The sequence below is a fragment of the Pholcus phalangioides genome, unplaced genomic scaffold, assembly GCF_987345545.1.
Source record: "Pholcus phalangioides strain wild (caught in Gottingen) unplaced genomic scaffold, Ppha-v1.0 ptg000010l_1, whole genome shotgun sequence".
Classification (NCBI taxonomy): Eukaryota; Metazoa; Arthropoda; class Arachnida; order Araneae; family Pholcidae; genus Pholcus; species Pholcus phalangioides.
Window position 1 is genome coordinate 38,023,511 of NW_028301603.1, and position 20,290 is coordinate 38,043,800.

General features: G+C 41.2%; 1 protein-coding gene across 1 annotated transcript; it reads left to right on the top strand.

Annotated features, from left to right (window-relative positions):
* The first annotated feature begins 3,463 nt into the window (after nt 1–3,463).
* LOC149081408 (uncharacterized) lies at nt 3,464–19,176 on the top strand. Its single transcript, XM_089238331.1, has 2 exons — nt 3,464–4,420; nt 19,063–19,176. The coding sequence occupies exons 1-2, from the start codon at nt 3,464–3,466 to the stop codon at nt 19,174–19,176; spliced, it is 1,071 nt and encodes a 356-aa protein (XP_089094457.1).
* The last annotated feature ends 1,114 nt before the right edge of the window (nt 19,177–20,290 follow it).

The window sequence follows — 20,290 nt, forward strand, 5'->3', positions numbered from 1 at the left end:
ACACATTTGGAGATCCCTTGAGTGACATGTGACGTAGTTTTAGAGCACTTAAGTGGCCCCCCAGTGCTGTTCTACATCACTCAAGTTACCAGCGTCACATTCTCAGATTATTTAAGTGATGCTTGACATAGTTCCAGAGCACTTAAAGGGCCCGGACACATTTCCAGAGCACTTGGATCCGCGAAATATTTAGAGATCACAAAAGTGGCTCTTTAGGGCACTTATCAATGGTGGGAGGGGGAATGTTACTTCAAGTGTCCACAAACTATGGAAAGATTTTTCTCGTTTTTGGCGCACCGAGTAAGATGTCATTAACAATATTTCATATTTTCATAAAGGGTGGTTGATGACGTAAGCATCATCCAAACCCCCCTCCCCCTTGTCATCAAAAGTCATCAAATCGGAAACCCCTCCTCCCCGTCGATGATGACGTAATACTTGAACGGCCCCTAAACAGTCAATGCAAACCAGTCAATAATGAATATGGTCGGTACTTTACCTATATACCGAGCCTGGGGCAACTGATAGATGGAGTTTTCGTTTCCCACCCAACTCCACTGGTTAGAAATTGCCATATAGCGATACAGTCGACCCCCCCGTATTCGCGGTTTTCTATTTCCTCATTGAAATATTTTTTTGCCAACACTCAGCAATCGTCATTCACGTGTTTTGTTTTGTTAAGTTTACAAAATTTGAGTTGTACGTGTTCAGGATGCGTCATTTTTCTAATACTATTGATAATGTTTCGAAAAGACAAAAAAAAGTGAAAGTTTTTCAAAAAAAAATCGATATATTGACTATATATGCTTGGAGAAAGTAAATCAGTTGCTGCTGTGTTGCCCGCCATTACGGAATCGACGGGACGCATGTGTTTCTCGTACAGAAAATGCGGTTTTTTTTGTGGGTCAAGACTGCAGAAGAAAAGATATTCCAATTGATTCTAATATTATGAAAGAAAAGGTGAAAAAATTTTACTCTTCTATAAAGGAAAGAGCTGGTAAAACGTCTATTTCATCAGAACTTTATGCAAGTAAAGGTTGGTTTCATAGGTTTAAGAAGCGATTTGGATTACGCAATGTAAAAAATCGCTGTCGATCAAGCCTCTGCCGACCAGAAGGAAGCTAGAAAATTTCCAAAGAAATTATAAAAGATATTGTCACGTCTCGGCCGCCTCGTTGGACATTTTGCCTGTTGTGACGTTGTATTTGTATTTAGGAGAGTTGATCAACTTTGCCAGGGAATATTAAGAAGACACCAACGAATAAGGCAAATACACGAAAATAAAAAGTCCTAATGCAATTTCAACACCAATGGGTGCCGTCTTCAGAGGAAAATATTATAAATAATATGATTTCTGACCACGACGTTTGAAGTGAACAGACGTACTTCTTCCGCTGAGCAACCGAGCGTTAAGATTTGGTATTCAATCCAAGTGGGAAACTCGGTCAGCGTGTGACTAGTGGCTAAATTTTCCTCTGAAGACGGCAGCCATTGGTGTTGAAATGCATTAGGACTTTTTATTTTCGTGTATTTGCCTTATTCGTTGGTGTCTTCTTAGTATTTGTATTTGTTAGCGAAACAGGTGGAGGAAGAAGGGTTCAATGATATGAATGAATGATTAAAAATTAATAGCGATTCGGAAGCATTAACCGAAGAGGAATTAATGCAGCTGAGTGACTGCTCCTGAAACGGAAGCTGTACCAGATGAAGAAGATCAAGATAAAAAAGGTATACGACCAGTTCAACATGGGTAACATAGCGGAAGGGCTTCGCAAGTTCAAATCAACAATAGATTATTTTCATGACATAGATCCTTCTGTGGTACGTTCTTCACATGTAGAAAAATTAGTAGAGGAAGCCTTATCTACACTCATTGCCATAAAAATTTGCGCACCCAGAAGAAGTCGTCAAAATGAAACGAAATTTTACACATGTGAGTACTACGTTGATATAAGTAAGTGATTAGAAAATCCAAGAAAAAGGATCATTTATTGCAGAAAAAAGTACAGATGAACAGAAGTTTTAGTACTCTGTTGGACCCCCCCCCCCTCTAGCGCGAATGCACGATGCGATACGAGCGGGCATTGAGGCATACAAGTTCCGTATGATGTGTTGAGACATCTCGTCCCACAGTTGCTGTAAATGCGCCTCTAGTTCGACCAACCTCGTAGGGTGTCCAACTTGCCGTCCCAAATGATCCCAGATATGCTTGATTGGTGACAAATCTGGGGATAGAGCAGGCCAGGGAAGGGTGGTAATGTGGCGGAGGCAGTCTTGTGACATCCTTGCTGTGTGTGGCCTAGCATTGTCTTGTTGAAAAATGGCTCCTGGGAGCCCTGCCATGAGTGGCAACACATGTGGCTGAAGGATGTTATGGACGTACCGCTGGGCTGTCATTGTGCCATGGATCAATATTAGGGGTGACCGTATATCGTAAGCAATGGCACCCCCATACCATGACACCAGCTGTGGGAGCGGTGTGTCGCTGTAAAGCGAAGGCAGGATTGAAGCGTTCACCACGTTTCCACACACGAACACGATTGTCATCACTGCTCAAGTTGAATCTCGATTCGTCGCTGAAGACGACCTGGTTCCATTCCGTTGCAGTCCAATCCCGTCGTGCTCGACACCACTCCAGACGGAGGCATTGGTGGATGGGTGTTATTGGCAGCACACGTAATGGGCGCCGCGATACCTGATGTCCTTCAGCCAGGCGCCTTTCTGGCATGCCAACCAGTACGGATTCCGACAAGGTCGTTCAGCAGAAATGGCGCTTGCAGACATGATGGAAGAGGTTAAGACGCAAAGAAATCGAGGTAATGACGTAGCCATCATATCCCTGGATATAGAAGGGGCGTTCGATAACCTCAGATACTCGTCTATACGCCGCCGTCTAGCAATAGCGCCCATACCACAACAGCTCAAGGTAATTTTATCGGATCTTTTGTACCACCGTCGAGCGGTGTTGGTCACGGATGCGGGAAAAGCTGTGAAAGATCTTCAAAAGGGTGCACCTCAGGGCTCATGTTCCGGCCCCTTGTTATGGAATCTTGTTCTGGATGAGTTGTTGAAAATTAATTGGCCCTCAAACGTGAAAGTTCAGGCTTATGCTGATGACCTTTTGGTAATTGCATCTGCCCCTACTGTCAAGGGATCAGGTGATCTAGCAGAAGAAGCCCTTAGAACAGTGTCAAATTGGCTGCACATGCATAAGCTCACTCTCTCTATCGCTAAGACAAAATTCTTGTGGATATCAAAGAAAAGGCCTCCCACCATCTGGTTCCAAGGGAAAACCATCAAGAAAACGGACGTGCTAAAACGGCGTTTTTATCGATAAGCAACTTAGCTGGGACGATCACATCAAGGAACAGAAGAGAAAGGCGTCACGTGTTCTTCAGAAGATGCGCAGTGGGGACTGACACGGGCTCTGAGGAGATCCCTCTACTTGACAGTGGTTGAGCCTATGATAGCTTATGGAGCTTCAATATGGCATTCTCCCAAGGTCCAGATGTTCAGACGGCTCGATTCTATACAAAGACCCTTCCTTCTATATATCTCTGGTGCGTATAGAACTACACCTACGAATGCTCTTCAGGTGATCTTGGGGCTCCCGCCATTATCCCTCAAGATAGAATTCCTGCCAAGAGTCACACGTCTTCTAAAGCTTCACAAGCCATGTCCATTGTTAGAGAAAACATTAGTCCCGGACGTCTTCGAGCAAAAAACTATAGGCTGGACCTCGCATCCTGCAGAATCTCTGCAGGCCAATCAAGTATTCCTAGAATCTTCGGAGGATGATACACCTGAGGAGAAATCCGTCGTATATTACACGGATGGCTCTAAACTGGAATCAGGTACAGGAGCTGCCTGTATAAAAACCGTGGGAACGGAGATCGTGCATAAATGGGCTGCTAAACTAAAAGAAAATAATTCAGTATATCAAGATGAGATGCTCGCTATATTTACAGCAGCTCTGGATGCAGCTACAAACAGGAGGCAGACTGTAATAAGATCGGATAGCCGTTCAAGTCTCCAGGCCATTCTAAATCCGCTCTCTGAAAACGCAATGGCGAGAAAGATAAGGAGTATACTTGTATCTCACCCATCAATACGCATCTCCTGGGTAAAAGCCCACAACGGCCAGTGGGGAAACGAGCTTGCGGATGCGACGGCCAAAGAAGCGACCAATACCGGAGTCTTTTACGACGAACTCTTATACCCAGCTTCTCACGCAAAATCACTCCTCTGGAGGGACATGATAGCAAATTGGCAATTGCATTGGGATATGCCGGAGGCGTCAGGAAGATCAACTCACGAAGTTATAAAGAAAGTAGATACTAGGAGCAGGGGCTGGTCACGAGAGCTCATCTTATTTGTCACCGGTCATGGGCCTTTCCCGGCAACCTTACATCGCTTTAAAGTGATTGCCAGCGATAAATGCTCTTGCCTTGAGCCTGGCACGCCCCTGCACTACGCCACATGCTGTCCAGAAACGATGCCCTTTCACTTCTGTTCGCCGGCTGCCCATTTACACAGACCATGGATGCTTGGCATACTACGTCGAGAAGAATCAAAGGAAAAGATAAGAAAAATGGTGAAATTCCTTGAGGAACATCCCGAGAAGATAAGGGATCCCTCTCCTCCAGCTCCTGCAACTCCGGTACCAGCGCCGTTAAGGAGATCGCCGCGGCTTCACCCTGACAGTGTGCTGGTGGCACTGTTTGCGAGCGAGGAGCAGGATGAATCCCAAACCTAATTAATGACGTCTCGGAGAAATTAGACTGACTGTATTGAACTGCCGGAGTGCAATGAGATGCTCTGCCCTTCTTGTCATTTGATACAATCCTTGATCAATCAAATTTCTGATTGCGCCTTTTGCGATACGATTTTTATACAACTTTCCATGACTATTTATTCTCCGTGCCCGTTGCACTTTACTTTAACTTGATTAATTTGATTCTTCGATTTACATAATTTTTGATTTCCTTTCACTATATGTAATCTTTGACGAATCAATAAATTTTGGTTTTACCGGAGATGCCCTGTTCCCCCCCTCGGGGCGGGGGCAAAGTGCTTACGTTGCTTCTTGCGACAGAGCCTGGGTGTCTCGCGATTTCTCCAGTTCTCCAGCCAGGCGCCTTGCGATGGTTCGGGAAGACACAGGGGCCCGTAGTGAAGCTGCTGCCTGTGTCTGGATAGCGGCCAATGAGACAATTGGCTCTACGCGTGCGTTTCGGATGATGTGACGGTCTTCTCGACGACTGGTCTGTCGAGGGCGTCCTGAACCTGGTCGCCGTGTAAATGACGTCTCTTCTGTCCACTGGTCCCAACACCTCCTCACAGTAAAATCAGAACGGCCTAGTTGACGAGCTACTCGCCGAGCTGACCACCCAGCTTCCATCATCCCGATGATTAATCCCCTATCGAACTCTGACAACTGCTCATATGGTCTTCGACGGCGACGTAACGGCATGTCTGCCTCAGCATTTCCTTTGCAAACGATTAAATATACTCCAGCAAGCTCTGCTTACCTGTTTTATACTCCAAGGAGAACGAAGTTCAACGCCCTCTAGTGGCATTACGCAATGCGCAATCACGCTGCATTTCTAATCATTTGCATATCTGCCCGACATGTACCTTCAGACCAACTTTCGTTTCGATCCCACAATTATTTCTTGGTGCGCAAATTTTAATGGCAATGAGTGTATATACATATTCCAGCATACTTGATCATATGAAGAAGAAACGACAAACAGAAATCAGTGTTCTTTCAGAAAAAATCTCCACCCTCTTTTACATATCCTTCTACCCCTGCGTCACCCTGCTCTTCTCCTGATGTTCAATGAAGGAGATATACAAAAAAAAAAAATCCTATGGTTTCAGTTATTCGCGGGTTTCCGTATTCGCGGTCAACTCCGGAACGTAGCCCCCGCGAATACGGGGTGGGGGGGGGGGCGACTGTATATAACTGGAGTTTGGTATGCGGTAAAGTAGCAGTCGATAACGAGAGACAGAGAGAGAGAGAAACGGTCGACGGAGACCAGTCGATAACAAAAGCTGCTGTGCGGTCGAGTGAGCTTCTAGACTCGCACCTCGAAGATACAGGTTCGAAATCCCGTTTGTGACATCGTGGTGGGTGGCTGAAATTGCTTTTCTGCGGTTTTTCAACTGCGAATGCGAGCCAATCTCCCATTAGATGAAGTCTCTCCGCAGAGAGCACGGGCAGACTTTTAAGCACGATACTTACATGACATAAAAAATCTGGCAGTTGTCATTTTCACCTTAAAATATGGAAAACAGGTGACCAGTAGACCACGAAACACATATAACTCTGAAAACATAGATACAGAACCGGATTAAACCCATATGAAAGCTCTAAGCACTTGTAATTTTGGGCCCCCCCCCCACATTTACTTTTAACTTTATATAATCCATGGCCCAAGGCCGTCGCGGCGCTGGGGGGGGGGGGAACTTGGAGGTCCGGTGCCTCCCGAAATGTGTGAAAATGACCGGAAAAAGATGGCCAAGTCTATCGTTCTATGACTTTGGTCCCAACCCGAACGAAATTTCTGGCTACGGGCCATTAGTTATCTAGTTATCATGGCCCTTCATGATAACCCGTGAAAGGTCAAAGGCTAGGGGCACTTCTGTAGGATGTGCGGGGGCGGCGGCTCACAAAAATAAGAACCGGTTGAAATTCTCGAGAATTTGCCTGTGTGGTTAGGTTTCAGAAAAATCGCCTGGCTTCTTTCTCAAGATGATCAAAATTTAAAGATATTTTCAAATCGAGAGGCTGTGTCCATACTTACATGAAGACAACCATATTTTCTTATCGCAGGGGTGGCAGCTTAAACTTATTTAGATACCAAACCTTTTTTTAAATTCCCAATAATAAAAATGACATGTTGAGAAAAAAAGGGGACCGTATTCTGCGTACACATCCGTGAAAATGGTGACTACTACATAGCAGCTAGATGACAAAACTGTGAATATTCAAGGTGGAGTTTTTACAGATTCGGTTTTTTTCCCACGACCTCAAGAAAGTTTTATAATTTGAACGGGCGTTTCCAATCCTTTCCGATTAAAAAAAAAAAAAAAATGCGCATTCGCAATATTGTCGGAATAAGGCGAATTTACGCCTACGCCGTATAAACGATATCTGTGAATGCCGGTTAGAACTAGGAAAGCACGCGTCCCTGAGGACGCGTGACCAAAATTTTCATGCGTCCTTTTCCGAAATTCCGGGTATTGACATCTCTGCAACTCCTGGCAACATGAATGATACATCTGAGTGCTGCGCGTTATTTGGAAACTTTCTCGAAATTCCGGGTATTTGACGCGTTAATGCGCGTCAATGTCTTCTCTGCAACTCCTGACAACATGGATGATACATCCGAGTGCTGCGCGTTATTTGGAAACTTTCTCGAAATTCCGGGTATTTGACGCGTTATAGCGCGTCGATGGCATCTCTGCAACTCCTGGCAACATGAATGATACATCTGAGTGCTGCGCGTTATTTGGAAACTTTCTCGAAATTCCGGGTATTTGACGCGTTAATGCGAGTCAATGTCTTCTCTGCAACTCCTGACAACATGAATGATACATCCGAGTGCTGCGCGTTATTTGGAAACTTTCTCGAAATTCCGGGTATTTGACGCGTTAAAGCGCGTCGATGGCATCTCTGCAACCCCTGGCAACATGAATGATACATCCGAGTGCTGCGCGTTATTTGGAAACGTTCTCGAAATTCCGGGTATTTGACGCGTTAAAGCGCGTCAATGGCATCTCTGCAACTCCTGGCAACATGAATGATACATCTGAGCGCTGCACGTTATTTGGAAACTTTCTCGAAATTCTGGGTATTTGACGCGTTAATGCGCGTCAATGTCTTCTCTGCAACTCCTGACAACATGAATGATACATCCGAGTGCTGCGCGTTATTTGGAAACTTTCTCGAAATTCCGGGTATTAGACGCGTTAAAGCGCGTCAATGACATCTCTGCAACTCCTGGCAACATGAATGATACATCCGAGTGCTGCGCGTTATTTGGAAACGTTCTCGAAATTCCGGGTATTTGACGCGTTATAGCGCGTCGATGGCATCTCTGCAACCCCTGGCAACATGAATCATACATCTGAGTGTTATTTGGAAATTTTCTTGAATTCAAATTATGCCTCTAGGATCAATGGTTCGGTATTAAAATGCAATACGCCCTGTTCATAACTGCGCTGAGATCGCTTGACCTTTGTTTAACCAAACCAACAGCTAAATAATTCGTCAATCTAGCTGTAACAGCAAACGCAAGTGAAATTACAACTAACCGTCAAAATTAATTAGTTGTAACTTATATATAACATTTTAGCTTTTACAAATGTTGACTAATAATTTTCTTTCGAAAATGCCGAGTTTTTAATCATTTCAACAATTTTTGAAAGTTTCTGAAACGATATGAGAGATCAGAATGTAGTTCCGAAATTCAAACAAAGTCCTTGTGCGTCATATACAGGTGGGCAAAAAGTCCGTAGAAATTTTAAAAATTAATAAAAATGTTAAAAAAATAACCGAAATAAAAAACTAGTTTGCAAGGTTAGCATCGTTAGAGAGGTCACGAGATTTTTTTGGTTTACCGAAAATTCACCGACAACAATTCACCGCCATGCAATTCACCGCTAGGAAAATTCACCGACCAACAATTCACCGCCATGCTATTCACCGCTAGGAAAATTCACCGCTAGGAAAATTCACCGACCAACAATTCACCGCCATGCAATTCACCACTAGGAAAATTCACCGACCAACAATTCACCGATATGCAATTCACCGACGACAGTTCGATGCGAGTCAGTTAGCGAGGGAATGAGCGATTGAGTTACTGAGTGAGTGAGTGACCCAGTGAGTGACTGAGTGACCGAGTGAGTAAGTGATTCAGTGAGCGAGTGGGTTACTGATTCAATGAGCGAGTAAGTCAGTCCGTGAGTGAGTGAGCGATCTAGTGAGTGAGTGATCTATTGAGTGAGTAAGTGCCATGTCCTAAGGATATGGCGGAAAGTTTAAATAATGACTTTATGAGAATAAATTCAGATGATACGGATTCGGGTTGCTGTATTTTTTAAATATATGACATCCATATTTATTGGGCATATTTTTCTCGCTGGGCATTTTGCCTGTTGTGGCCTTGTATTTGTATAAATTACAAATTGCTGTTGCCCAATACAAGATAGTATATTCAACAAAATTCCATTAACTCGGTTTTACTTAGAAACTTCTAATGAAATGTTAAAAGGGATAATAACAGAATTAAAAGATAATAAAGTAAGTGGATACGCGATGAATTAACTTCCTAAAAATGCTTAAAATCATCTCCTGTTATCACTTTGATGTTATAAAAAACATCGCTGATCATCAGTAACCAATGGATTTTTTTCTGCTGAACTAGCTGTTACCCGCGATTTCACGTGATGAACTTTCAGGAATCCCGCCTTAGTGCGTATCTAGTATATGTACTCTATATTTACTATATACGTATATATATATACTTCCTATGCAACGGAAATTAGTGACGATTTTTTTATTACGGGAGTCGGTGACGTTTTTTGAGTGATGGAAATCTGTTACGTTTTTGTGTTACGGAAGTCGGTTACGTTTTTGTGTTACGGAAGTCGGTTACGATTTTGGGGTCAAGTTTTCATTTAACTCTTGCATATATCGGGACCCATTTGACACATCGGGACCAAGTAATGTACATGTACCCAGTGTTTCCCACATCCTACAGCAGGTCCCCTAAGCTGAAATAGATGGCGGGCTCCCAAACCAGCTTTTTCACGGGCCCCTCTGTGCTTAATTTATAGTGTGAAAATATCAAAAAGCGATAAGAAACGTTCCGGCCCCTGTCAGCCCTGCCCTCGTGGGGGTCATGCCGAGAGGTATGTATACGTAAAATGTACATATGTCACCAGTGCTCCCAACATACAGGGTCGGGGTACCCGGGGATTGCACATATACCTTCATGGGGAAGTTAAAAGGTTTCATTTCCAGGGGTCCTTGCGATAGTGGAAGCCCAAGGTATATCCAGTCTGGGACCCCATAAAATTTGCGAATTCAGTCAAGGGTAATTGCGGGGGGGGGGGGCTGGATTTTATTCGTTGGTAAAATGAATATATTTGCAGTGGCCCTCACAGGGGGATGCCCGATTGGCTTCCGAGTCAGGGGTCTCGTTTCATTTTGGGGGCACTGGATGAATCTCATTCTTTTCTGTCGTTTAACATTGTAGAATTTTCAACAGCGGAAGCCCGAGATAAATCCAGTGTCTGGGTGCCCCACTAAATATCTGCGTATTGGGTCCCCGTTACTGGATGTGGGCCCTGGATTTATTCGTTTTTAAATTGATAAAAATTAAAAATTTTCGTGGCCACTCACAGGGGGTATGTCCGACAAGCCTTCAGGTCGGGGCCCCATGGGAAAAGTTGACAGGTTTCATTTCGGGTGTCCCTGGATGAATCTCATTGATTTTTGTTGTTTAACATTGTAAAATTTGCAACACATCGGTAGCCCGAGATAAACCCAGTCAGGGACCCCACTACAATTCAACGAATTGGAGTTTGGGGAGCCCCATGGGGAAGTTTTCTGGGGTTACTTGATGAATCACATTTGTTTTTTGTTGCTTTATTATTATAAAATTCGCTTCTTCTGTAAGCTGGTGCTTTCACGTGTCCCTTTCCATAGCACGCTGATGAAGTGAAACGAAATAAACAAGATATGTTATGAAGAGAAAAGGGGGGGGGGGTTGGCCGCCAAAGGTGGTAGGGGGGCAGAGCCCCCTAGTACTGTATATAAAATACCATGTCCTGACTGATTCATCATCACCGAGCCAAAACCGCTGAAGCTGTAAATATGACATTAGATCAATATTGTAATATAGACTCATTGAGAAAGGATTTTTCCAAATTCAACCCCCTAAGGGGGGGGGGGGGTTTCAAAAGTTATATGGAGCAATCAGCACTGAGCCGAAGTCGCTTAAGCCATAAATATGAAATTTAGTTAGTATTATATTTTATAATGTACATACACACTAAGACAGGATTTCTGAAAGTTCATCACCCATGGGGGTTATGAGGTGAGAGTAATTTTGAGATTGCAAAAACACACGAGAGCGAAGCCGCGGATAACAACTGGTAATAAAATATAATGCTTACTAAATTTTATATTTATGGCTTCAGGGATTTCGGCTCAGTGATGATTACTCCATATAACCTTTCAACCCCCCCCCCCCCCCTCTTTATTAGGGGGATTGAATTTTGACATTTGACTTACAGTCTTAGACTTAAAACGAACATTCGATTATGTTGATTTAAATATTCTAACAAATAAAAACACTTCTCAGCAGGCAATGTGCTATATTGGTTTAAAACATATTACTACAATAGGAAACAAGCTGCCATAATAAATGGTAAAATCAGCACATTTGAAATATAATGAAAAGAGTCCCACAAGGATCAGCCCTTGGGTCATAATTATTTCTAGTTTATATTAATGATTTATGTAAAATTAAGTAGAACGGTAAAATAATTTCATTCGCAGATGACACAAGCCTATATGTTGAAGACGGGGGTGGATTTAGAGCTCGCTGTTGGTAGGGGTGATTTTAAAAATCTTTAAAAATCTAGTCTAAGCATCGGTGACCACATGTCCTGCATTTTGTCTCGTATTTTCCGTGACAGTCCGGTTTTTCTGTTTTTTCTTCTCCATCCAGACTTTTTGAAAAATGTCACGGTTTTACTCGTTTATAGTCGAAGTTTTCTTGAATTTGTTGTTTAATTTTTTGTTGCAATATTACCATATAGAAGTTTCGAAAATTTCATAAAATATCGCATTTCGTTTGAGGGGAAATCTAAGGAGAACACCTACATCCAGCAGTGGATTGAAATTGGTTGTTGATGATGCCACACCTATTAAAACCAGTATTTTAAATACAGTTAAACTCGGTTATAACGACATCGAAGATTTCGCGGGATTTCGGCGTTATAACCGAGTCTGGCTGTATTGCTTTCACTTTTAGAATATTGTTCTAGAGCTCTTTTAGTTATTTTCTAACATTTACCGGTGATTATGTATGATCCCCACCTCATATTAGTTCACTACGACGCAGTTCGTTTTGTAGAGGCCATATAATTATGTCCTACTACTGATGCTGGAAAACAAATTAATGAAATAAAGTGAATATAAAGATAAGTTTAATTTTCTCAATCAGCAAAACTGGTAAAAGAAAGCCATAGCCTCATATTGTTTAAAATTATATGCGTGAGCTCAAAAATCGTATGAAATTATCTCGTTTTAAACATCCAATTCTTGGACATAAAACCTCTTGGGTGACAAATAACATTTTCGAAAACTGAAACTCACGGAACCACAGCTTCAAAAAACGATATAAAACATGGCATTCTTTTTGGGCAATGTTAGAGGAGTATTTTAGAAGGATAATTTTCACACAGTTTTCATTACATACATATTTAATTGGTAATTTTCAATCAAAACCTACAATATTTAATTAGTAATATCTGACAAAATTTTCATTCAAAACATACAGTATTTATTTAACAATTTTCGACATGATTTCCTCCCTTACATATTTATAATTAAAGGGTTCCAATCTACTAATCTAGAAAAACAGATAACACGCAAATGCAAGGAAAAACGGGAGAAAAATATTAATTTCTCACAAATATTGATATCATAATTAAAATGATACATTATGCGCTATACCTCTCAAATAGTCTTTAATGTCACATCCTTGATGATACTTATCAACTAAATTCTTCAATCTCTGCGCAGAGTCCCGGTATTTCTTTCTCCTAATGTGATGTCCACTTACAATTTGCTCCATCCGAACTTCATTCAAACTCTGTTCTTTTTATGGCACCGATGAACTTCCATATATCTGGGTGGTGAGCAGATAATTGCTGCTGGAACGCTCGATGCCATCCTTCTATAGAATTGTTGGTAAATCGTTACGCGTTCCATGAAAGCAGTTCCAAATGTCAAAGCGCGGCTGACGACGACCACCACGAAGAAGAGGACGCCCGATGATCCAAGTGTCTTCAAATCTACACTTCATCATAAATACGTTTTCGGAACAATCGGATTTTTTAATCATTTGTGACACTACTAGGTTAAAAACTAACTAACTAACCAATTCACTCACTCCCTCACTCACTAACCAATTTACTCGCTCGCTCAATCACTGACTCGATCAACCACTTACTCACTCGGTCACTCAGTCACTACTGAGTCACTCACTCACCCTCTCAATCACTGACTCGATCAATCACTTACTCACTCGGTCACTCAGTCACTACTGGATTGCTCACTAACCCGCTCAATCACTTACTCACTCGGTCACTCAATCACTTACTTACTCGTCACTCAGTCACTCACTGGGTCACTCAATCACTTACTTACTCGATCACTCAGTCACTCACTGGGTCACTCAATCACTTACTTACTCGATCACTCAGTCACTCACTCACTCGGTCACTCAATCACTTACTTACTCTGTCACTCAGTCACTCACTGGGTCATTCACTCACCCGCTCAATCATTTACTCACTCGGTCACTCAATCACTTACTTACTCGGTCACTCACTGGGTCACTCACTCACCCGCTCAATCACTTACCCACTCGGTCACTCAATCACTAACTTACTCGGTCACTCACTCACTCGGTCACTCAATCACTTACTTACTCGGTCACTCAGTCACTCACTCGGTCACTCAATCACTCGGTAACTCAATCACTTACTTACTCGGTCACTCACTCACTTGGTCACTCACTCACTTACTCACTCGGTCGCTCAATCACTGACTCAGTCACTCAATCACTGACTCGGTCACTCACTCACTTACTCACTCGGTCGCTCAATCACTGACTCAGTCACAATCACTGACTCGGTCACTCACTGGGTCACTCACTCACTTACTCACTCGGTCGCTCAATCACTGACTCAGTCACTCAATCACTGACTCACTGGGTCACTCACTCATTCAGTAACTCAATCGCTCACTCCCTCGCATTGAACTGTTGTCGGTGAATTGCTAGTCGGTGAATTTTCCTAGCGGTGAATTTTCCTAGTGGTGAATTGCATGGCGGTGAATTGTCGGTCGGTGAATTTTCCTAGCGGTGAATTTTCCTAGCGGTGAATTGCATGGCGGTGAATTGTTGGTCGGTGAATTTTCCTAGCGGTGAATAGCATGGCGGTGAATTGTTGGTCGGTGAATTTTCCTAGCGGTGAATAGCATGGCGGTGAATTGTTGGTCGGTGAATTTTCCTAGCGGTGAATTGTTGGTCGGTGAATTTTCCGGCGGTGAATTGTTGTCGGTGAATTGCTGGCGGTGAATTTTCCGGACACGGATTTTTTTTTTAAGCCAGGAAAAAAAATAACTTAAAAAACAGTCAACAGGTGGCACTTGTACGAGCGACTTCGGTGGAAATATGCAAGTGAGACAAGGACTTCACGCTCCTAATCCACAACCTGTTCTCACCGTTGTAAACCATATACAGTCAAACCTCGTTAGTGCGTCACCCGGTTAACACGTCACTCCGCTTAACGGGTCACTTTTCGGAAGTCCTAATTGTCCTCAGATAGGAATTGGCAGAGCTATGGCTTACTCCGTTTAACGAGTCACTCCGCTTACTAAGTCATATTTTTGCTCTCCCAATAGTGACTCAGTAACGAGGTTTGACTGTATATGGACCTGCTGCACTCTGCCGTTGCTGGATTTGTGACTCGACTGCAATGTGTTTAAACCCTGTGGTAGTGGTCATGTGGAACACATACTGCTGTAATAAACGATTTGGAGGCCTTCTGTTCGTTATTTGCGTATCTTTTCTTTGACCTGTGTGCGTCAGCGCTACCTATCGGCTGTTATTTGAGTTATCCCCCCCCCCCGTCTTAAAAAAAATTCCCGTATATATATATATATACAGTCAAACCTCATTAATGGGTCACTCTTGGGAGAGCAAAAATATGACTTAGTAAGCGGAGTGACTCGTTAAACGGAGTAAGCCATAGCTGTGCAAATTCCTACCTGAGCACAATCGGGACTTCCAAAAAGTGACCCGGTAAACGGAGTGACGTGTTAACCGGGTGACGCACTAACGAGGTTTGACTATATGCATGATAATCCTGCAAACCATCTTTTATTTCGGTTATTTTTCCGGTTTTTATGAATTTTTAACGTTTCTACGGAATTTTTGCCCACCCTGTAAGTTAGTCCATAAATGACATGTCCTATTTCTGTTTTTGCATGCAATTTCAAGTTCAGAAAATTCGTAAAAAATATAAACACTATACAATGTGTGACTTAAATTCACCTATATATATATTTCTTATATTCAAGGTTAATTAACGTATAAAAGCAAATACAGAACACAAATACGCAAACACATATTACATTCCGATATTATAACCCAAGGGAACATTAATACATAATACTTGGCAACAGACCCCAACCAGGTAAAACAGAACTCGTATCTTCACTTTGGTACATAAATTTATTATTCACTATATTTACTCATGGATGAGTAATTATAGGTTAATAGAATTGAATTTGCAATCGTAAATTTTCGTTGCTCGTTTGAAATTTAAACTTGATCAAATTATAAAGAACACGAATACAGTCAAACATAAGGTACTTAAACAAAGAGGAGACAGGTGGGATGGGGTTTCCGATTTGCTGACTTTTGATGACGGGGGGGGGGGTAATGCTTACGTCATCAACCACCTTTTATGAAAATATGAAATATTTTTAATAGCATCTTACTCGGTGCGCCGAAAACGAGAAAAACCTTTCGATAGTTTGTAGGTACCTGAACTAACATCCCCTTCCCCCCTATTGATAAGTGCCCTAGAGAGCCACTTTAGTGATCTCTAAATGTTTCGCGGATCCAAGTGATCTGGAACTGTGCCGCGCATCACTCAAGTGATCCGTAATTATATGCCGCGGATCACTTAAATAATCTGAGAATGTGACGCTGGTAACTTGAGTGATGTAGAACCGCACTGGGGGCCACTTAAGTGCTCTAAAACTACGCCACATGTCACTCAAGGTATCTCTAAATGGGTCACAGATCGGTAAGTGTTCTGGAACTGTGTCCCGGGTCATTTAAGTGATCTGAAAATGTGCCACGGGCCGCTCAAATGTTCTGGAATTGTACCACGGGACACTTAAGCGATCTGTAGATGTGCTGCTTAGTTCATTTTTTTAATTTTTACAAAATTAGGTTTGAGGAAGGCAGGCCGCATCAGATAATCCCCGGGGCCATATTTGGTCCACGGGCCAAGAGCCTTTATGCGAGTTGTCATTGTATAGCTTAGAGGGTAGGTCGTAATGAATTTATTAAAAATAAATTTTGAGTTCATAGCCTTCAAATAACATTGGAATTAACAGAAAGTGATTATAATAACATATAAAGGTATTTTCTTCCGAAATCTCAGTTTAAAAAAAATATATTTTTTGCATTAAAAAAATAAATTTTGATCGTGGGAGAGGGGCCACGAGCCCCTACCCCATGCCTCCCTTCCCCCCGTGTACGTCTCTGATCCCACCAACATGCGTTAGGAATCAGAGGGGCAGAGCTGATGACGAAATTTTACTGACAACGGGGAGGGGATCAAAAATGGCTAAAAATTTGCTGACGTAATACAGTCAAACCTCGTTAATGAGTCACTATTACGAGAGCAAAAATATGACTTAGTAAGCGGAGTGACTCGTTAAACGGAGTAAGCCATAGCTCTGCCAATTCCTATCTGAGGACAATTAGGACTTCCGAAAAGTGACCCGTTAAGCGGAGTGACGTGTTAACCGGGTGACGCACTAACGAGGTTTGACTGTACTTGAACGGCCCCAAATGATTAATATTAATTCATTATTATAATTAATAATCGTTCAAGTGTTTTTAAATACATTTTTCCGATTTTATTTTTTTTATGATTTGCATTATTATATTCTTTAGGTGCAACATATAAAAATGGTTTTTGTATATACAGTCAAACCTCGTTAGTGAGTCACCCGGTTAACCCGTTACTCCGCATACCGGGTCACTTTTTGGAAGTCTCAATTGTCCTCTATGGGGTACTAATGTTATTGAACTCCTGATAATGCGTCACTCTACTCCGCTTAATAAGTCACTTTTGCGAAAGCACCCTTTCGAAAATTACCATTCAAATCCGAAACTCAAGCAGAAGCCACTGAAGCAGTCTCCATTCCCCCATCCATACCTTTTACTACAGGCTTGTTGACAGAAGGATCTGTCAACATTAGGCTGTTTCTTATTTGGGAATGGTTCAGCAAGAATTTTTTTTCTTTTAGAAATGTCAGAATGTTCTCCAAATTTAAAAAAATTCGTTCACCATTAAAAACAAAGCAGCGTTAGTGGTTGAGTATGAAAAATCGGGAATGACAAAAGTTGCATTCGTTAAGATGAAGGGAGTACAAGGAAAAATTTTCGAATTTTGAAAAATCGAAAAGGTAATATTTTTGTGTTTTCAAACGCGTAATTATGTAGCAAATAAACATTAATTAATTAAGAAACTCGAGTAATCAATTTTCATGATTGAGCACGTTTAAATAACTAAAATTTGGTATTTCCTGCATGAATACATCCATAGGAAGGCAGGAATTTTCACAGCTATGGCTTACTCCGTTTAACGAGTCACTCCGCTTATGTCATATTTTTGACATAAGCGGAGTCATGACCTCCGCTTAGTAAGGAGTTGACCTCCTTACTAAGTCATATTTTTGCTCTCCCAAGAGTGACTCATTAACGAGGTTTGACTGTATTATGGTTTAAAAATATTTATATTAATATATAACTTAACAGAAAAAAAAAGACTTACCTTTGTAATTATTTTAGGTCTACATGAAATTAGCGCCACATTTTATTAACTCTTTGAAATCGAGAGGTGACACTCGGTTTGTCGGTTTGACGCAATGACTCGAGCGGTAACGATGTTTACTTAGGTTTGGTTTGGGCAATATCGCTTTATATGAATGTTATTCAACAAAACATGCGTATAAAACAACTGCCAATCTTTAATACGTTTTTTTAGATTTATTGTTATGTATATGCGTCCTCGCGTTAAGAGATACTAACCCCCGGCCTGGCAAACATAGTTCGCCATACGCCGGAGAGAGCATTGATTTTCTCAACAAAAGAAGATCCATCATCAACTTTATATCTTACCCCAGGGAGCAACCATTAACAACTCGAGTTTATAATAATTACTTCACTTAAGTATTATATTTTACACTGTAATTATCACACTGTAGATATACATTCACATATCATCATACGAGTCCGACAATCATTTGATCTTTCGACATAAAAAGAAGAAAACCTATACACACATCAGGTCAGCTGAAATATACAAAAGCAAATCAGTCCGTCAATCAGCTAACTTTCCACGAGATCGAAGAACACTGTGATACAAGTTATATTCAGTCAATTTTATGCATTATAACTTACAGTATTAGATATTATCATATGTTTTATATGCACTGCAATACACATGCAATCACGAACTAGAAGATTACATATTATCGTAAAAAATCAGTATATTCAGAACAAAAATTGCATTACATATTATTAAAATTCCCAGTATAACTCAGCAACACAAAAGATCCAAGTGAGAACTTTACATTGAAAAATGGTATATGCTAATCCAGTCTAAATCAGCAAATCCTTTTCGTATTTATCAAATCAAATGCACTTATATAAACACCTAACCATTATTCAAATAAATTTCCAATAATATCTATATATTTCAACATATAAAGTATATCATAATATGTGTTCATTTAAATCTTGAAATAGGACATTGATGGTGAAATATATAATACTCCACGCTTTTTTGCATGGTGGATTTTAAGAAATTAGCTATTTTCTTATTTTTTAACAATGTTAAGATTTTTATGTTGTCTGATCGCTAAAATTGCATTCTTTTCTGTCTTTGTCCTATGCTTCACATCTATATCTTACAGTATATTGGGCTTTTACTACGTTTTAGGCTTTAGCAGAAGGCAGATTCGTTTATTTATATCTGTTACAGACAACTAACTGTTTGCAGGGACATCTAACGAGTCTTTATATGCATCATCATAAGTTGAGAGAATTGAATTAAACTTTTAGTACGTTTTAGGCATTGGTACAAAGTCGATTTGTTTACTTATATTTGTTATAGACAAGTTACTGTTTGCAGTGACATCTAAAGAGTCTTTACATGCAATACCATAAGTTGAGAGAAGTGTGTTGTGCTTTTACTGCATTATAGGCATTAGTGCTATGTCGATTTGTTTACTTATATTTGTTACAGACAAGAAATTGTTTGCAGTGACATCTAATGAGTCTTTATATGTTGAGTCATCAATATAAATTGAGAGAAGTGTATTGGACATTTACAACATTTTAGGCCTTGGTACAAAGTCGATTTGTTTACTTATATTTGTTACAGACTGTAACTTTTTGCAGTGACATCTAATGAGTCTTTATACGCTGAGTCATTAACATAAGCTGAGAGGAGTGTATTGGGCTACAACGTTACTACGTTTTAGACTAGGTAGAAAATCGGATTTGTTATATTTGTTACAGACAACAAACTATTTGTACTGACATGTGTTGAGTTTTTATATGCGAAGTGTCATCATTAGTGGACTGACCATGTTTGCTCGAGAAAAATACGGTTAATTAGGCTCAGAAATACGGAATATCGCCAATTATCGTCAAAATTTCATGCTAGAAGCTTAGAGGAGAAATAAGGTCTCTCATTTCTTCTTATAATAAGGTCTTATTCACTCATGTCCATAAATTAAGGATAATTCAGAATCACACGGAAATCGAAATCTGAAGTAAAAATTTCACCTGTAGAATTATCACACACATCTGCAAAAATGATATGCAAATTTCAGGAAGCGACCAGATGATGCCGATAGTACGTCACAATGACGAGAGTGTAAGGGGGGGGGGGGGTATATAAGGAATGGTGGCAAAGAAGTAAAATTGTTCACAAGAGTTCTGTACCATGGCGCTCAGTGCCATAAGCGAATAGTTATGACGCAGAGGACGCATGTGGATGATTTTTTACGTGGTTGAGTTATCGGCCGCCTGGAATGTGGGCGTACTCAGATGGAAGTATCCGAGGAACTTGGAATTGCCCAAAGTGTCATCTCTAGGCTTTGGCAAGGTAACGGTAATGTCAGTAGACGTTACAGTACAGGTCGCCCCCGAGTTACAACGCC

Coding starts and splice junctions, on each gene's coding strand:
- LOC149081408 (XM_089238331.1), top strand. CDS start 3,464: ATGATAGCTTATGGAGCTTCAATATGGCATTCTCCCAAGGTCCAGATG. Junction 4,421..19,062: donor CAACCTTACATCGCTTTAAA/GTGATTGCCAGC, acceptor ACTACGTTTTAG/GCTTTAGCAGAAGGCAGATT.